A 4,564-nucleotide genomic window follows, 5' to 3' on the forward strand; every position below is an offset into this window, starting at 1 on the left:
CCGTGGGGGACAGGAAGAGGAGGAAAGTGTGACAGGTTCAGAGCGTTTTCCATTCTTTATATCTACAGTAATGTAACAAATTTCTCAGTACAGTCATCAGTATCGAAAATTTAAAATTCATATCATATGATAGATTAACTAATATGTTCCACGTTTTCTCAATCAGTTAGACTTGTATAATTGCTGAAGGGAACTCCCTTTAACGTCCGTTGCTATGGTGAAACGAAATTACGATTGGTAGAAGATGTGTGTTTTAGTAGGAAAGTGTCTTTAGTAAATGTGAGAGTGTGAGGTCTAGCATTTTGTCTTTGCTTGTGAATGTTATGGAATGTGTACTGTAGGAAATAGATTTTCCTCCTTGTTTTCAGCAATTCATTTAAGAATCAATTGAGAAATGCAATGCCAGAGATGCTGCTACTTGATTTTAGACGAGTTATGAAGCAATACTCGTCAGGTCTACCTGATTGTTGCATAAATAAGCATGCAGGATATGGTCAAGCTGATTCTATCACCAATCACTATTTTAGGTTAGATGACTTATTATATTTCATGTGATCTCTCTCCAAATTGGCTTGATTTGCTAGAGATGCCCTGAATTACATAGTTCAGGTTGTAGTTTACTGTCCATTTCTTCTTTTTAACTTGTAATATTTTATTATATGACAATAAATAATTGGAATTTTAAATTGAAGGGTGTTGCTTAGAGAACTTTTCTTTGTTTTAGATTTTTTTTTTCTTGGGCAATTTGACATCTTAAATCACCTTCCGTCTTGTGAAGTTTGTAGACCTTTAATGCAGTCGAGTGGGCACTTAGCAGTGATAAATGAAGCTTGTTTCTTAGTGTTACTTTTCTCATAATTATTTTTTTATTTTGTATATTATTTACTTTATGGGTTGATATCTCCTGCTCTGAAGATTATATGGTATCAAACTTGTCCACATATTTTTTATAAAAGAACAGCTTGCAACTTGTTTGTTACAATGAAGGTAGAGATTGCGGTTAAGTGTACTAGAGGTAAACCCGTGCGTTGCACATGGTTAGTAGCAGACTTGTTTTACTAGTTGCTTTTATAATTTTTTTCGTTTTAATAATTTTTAGTGGGTAAGTAACGGTGCAAACTGCTGTAGTTAAAATCACATATACAAATCGTTAGAGGTGTGATGTGAAAATGTAGACCAATATCATGATCATTTGTATGCAACGTAAGGAGTTGGCTGAGCTTTACAAAAAATAGACCTGTTTAACCTCATTGAGGCTGGATTTGGTTGAGTTTTTATGACACCCTGATACAAAATACAAGGTATACCCATGCACTGTGTTGAGCCCATAATCTATGCCTCCATCTCCCCCTCCCCGGACCTGACCACCCCGGCCCCCCAAAAAAAGTAGGCACTTTTTTTTTCTTCTAATTTACTTGGGAAACCAAAACCTTCCCCAAACCCTTGCACCATTGGATTCATGGCCTTCACATTCTCTTGGCAATATAACTGATGATTATGTACCTTTCATGCTAAAATCAAAGTGGGTTCATCATGTACCTATAACCTAACATTTTAGTCTATTTCAATTAAAAAAAATTAGGATAAGATTAATTGCTTATGATATTTTCATTGTTCTTCTGCTTTATCTCATAATTCATTCTTGATTCTTAGTCTTTGTACACCTTGACACAGACATTTCCACTTATTTAATTAAATCCAAGGCAATTCAAAAGAACAATTAAAATTTTTTGGCAGATTTGGTTTTATAATTCTTTTGCTGATGTGTTCTATTCTTTTCTTGCTCTTTGTAGGAAGTTCTTTATCTTTTGCTTGGTCAATATGTTAGTTATTGTCCTAATCTTTCTATTAGAATGGCATATTTAGGAATTATTTGTTTTTAAAATTAATAAATAATGAAAAAAACCCAAAAAAATTACTTCTTGGGTGGTTGTGTACTTGTGATGCTTCTATTCTATACTGTTGCTTTTAATAATTTACCGGGATTGAAGCCAACCCGAGGGAGCATTCAAAACCCCCGCCCATGCGGTCAGCCCAGCTTAGACCCGTCAGGATGCGGCCCACCACCAACACACATCACAACTCCCTCCTCTAGGGTCCACATTGAAAAATTTGGGAGTCCTGTTGGAAGCCTTGTACAAGCTGCACACCCCTCCTGAAGCCTCCACCTGGCCAAGTGTGGAAGCAACGGGGCTCCTTTTATATATAGTATAGATATATTTTTTTCTTCTAGTAATTTAAAGCAGCTAAGTAAATAAAGTTTACAGAGTAATGAAATACTAAATTTAGGATAATTTCAAAGGAGAAAGCATCTCTGGAGCTGTAGCAATCTAGAATGTTTGCGGGGCCTAGATTGAGCTGTGGGTGTGAAATTAGTCTTGATCATGAATCATACTCATAAAGTTAAAGAAAAAACAAAAAAAAAAAAAAAACAGAGAAACATTATCAGTCATTTGCTTCTCCTGAAGTTTAATGGTCTTCATTGACACACGAAAACATAGACATTGTGCCATACGTGCTTTGGTTTTATTTCCTATAAATCAAGAAAAAATTTGGGGAAGAGGGCTGCCTCAATTTGAACACAAGATTTTGTTATTACAATGAGTGCTTGGTTACTATTAAGGCTCAATGAGTTAAGCACTTTGTTTTGAGAATTTTGATTGCTTTATACAAGTGTTAATAGGTACACTTTAAGAACATTGATGCTGCTTGGTTGCTGTCAAGGAATAGATGGGAGTCTAACGCCTGAGATTATAGATTTTTCAAAATGAAATACCCAAAAAAGAAAACAAATAAACAAAAGTGAAAAACTCTAGGGATTTTGTGACCTGCATAATTGATGGATCTTACTTGTCATGATGATGGAGGTTTTTCTTGAAGTCAACTAATCCATTTAATGTAAGGCTAATGAGAAAAGTTTGTTCTATAGCTGGCTTTGTTGGGGAGAATGCATTTTGGCTTTCCTTTGGGCTAGAGCTGATGTTAACTACCTGTCATTTGAAATCTTAGAAGTTTTGCATTGCATAATTTCTACTAGAATCTGTAAATCCAGCAAAATATAAAAGGAAGAGGCATTTATTTGCTGTAGAAGAAATCATGCCATAATACTCTAGGGATATACTTGTATTTTGATGCACATGGTTCATACAAGGTTATCTCTTCTCTGTTCTGTTGTTTCCTTGATCTTATTTTGGATACTATTGTCATGGTAGTCTTTCTTTCTTATGTCACAGCTGGGATAGTAATGTTTCTTCTTGTGGAAAAGGTGGTAAGATATGTTGAAGAAAACTCTGGAGGGGCTAGCCATGGTCATCACCACCATCATCACAAAAGCAATAAAAAATTGAAAAATGATGATGATGTTCGTGAAAACCATTCACAATCACTAGATGACAGATCAGATGACACTTTGAATGGAGATAATACAACTCAGCATGAGATTCGAAAGGTAGGGTTTGGTATCTACAGCATTAGAGTCGGTCAGACCAAGATTAATTCTTAATCTGGCTGTTGCTCATGGTTTTTAAATGGATTAAATTTGTAGTTGGTTTGAGCAGGGTTCAAACTTTTACATGAGGAGATACATACAGCTGAGACTGGCTGTATTTCTAATTGCTGGCTATGGCATTTTACTAATTCTGGAATTAGAACTGGATTGCACTGCATGGAGGGTTGATTTGTTTTGGGAAAAATGTGTCAACCAGTTATGAACATATGTCCATTGACTGATAAAATATCTGTCTCTTGTTTGTTTGTCTTGATTTGAACATATGTTACTTTTCTAGTAAAAATAAATTGCCATTTGGAGTTAAAATCCCTAAATTTATTTTGTGAAAGGGAAGCTTGAATGTGAAGAAAATGACAACAATGAGATGTAGAACACTTAAAGAGTTCTAATGACAACAATGAGATGTAGTTTGAACTGAAATCTTTAAATAAATATTAAACATCGTCTGACATTATTGCATCCCACAGAGAAAGACTTCTGCTGGTCCTAGTGATGATAAATCAGATATAGATCCTTCAGATGGCTGTGCAAATAGTATTAAAACCTTGGTACAGAAGGAAACTTCTCAATCACCATCAAACCTGGTGTTTGGCTATCTCAATCTTTTCTCTGATGGTGTTGTAAGTATGTTTTCTGTGTTTGTATTCTTGAGATATGTTCATGTCCTTGAACAACAGTTATTGTCAGCTTGATTTACTTGCAATACTAGATTGAAAGGAAATTTTTATTTAATTAGACATTATTTACTACTGTTGCAGCACAATTTTACTGATGGAATGGCTCTGGGAAGTGCTTTTTTGCTTTATGGATCAGTTGGTGGGTGGTCCAGAACTCTATTTTTGCTTGCACATGAACTTCCCCAGGAGGTTTGTTTTTATGACTTGATGAGCACAATTCATGCCTTTCTAAAGATGTCCTTAAATTTTGAATACAGAATTGATTTTTGTTAATATGCATGTAATGATGGAAAATGGAGAGAAGAAAGGTTGAAGATACAATGTGTCAAAATCATGATTTGGTTGAAGATACAATGTGATTTTGCATTATTCATGTAAT

The 4,564-nt window shown here is 34.9% G+C and overlaps 1 protein-coding gene across 3 annotated transcripts in view; it reads left to right on the plus strand.

Annotated features, from left to right (window-relative positions):
* IAR1 (ZIP metal ion transporter family) overlaps positions 1–4,564 on the plus strand; it is a 12,818-nt gene that overhangs the window by 6,499 nt on the left and 1,755 nt on the right. For all 3 annotated transcript variants that reach the window (XM_021436986.2, XM_021436985.2, XM_021436984.2), the window contains 3 exons: positions 3,234–3,448; positions 3,976–4,128; positions 4,267–4,374. In XM_021436986.2, the coding sequence (XP_021292661.1) occupies positions 3,234–3,448; positions 3,976–4,128; positions 4,267–4,374 (476 nt within the window). The remainder of the gene's footprint in view (positions 1–3,233; positions 3,449–3,975; positions 4,129–4,266; positions 4,375–4,564) is intronic.

The sequence above is a fragment of the Theobroma umbraticum genome, unplaced genomic scaffold (genome assembly GCF_002168275.2).
Source record: "Theobroma umbraticum cultivar Fairchild unplaced genomic scaffold, ASM216827v3 scaffold_20.0, whole genome shotgun sequence".
NCBI lineage: Eukaryota > Viridiplantae > Streptophyta > Magnoliopsida > Malvales > Malvaceae > Theobroma > Theobroma umbraticum.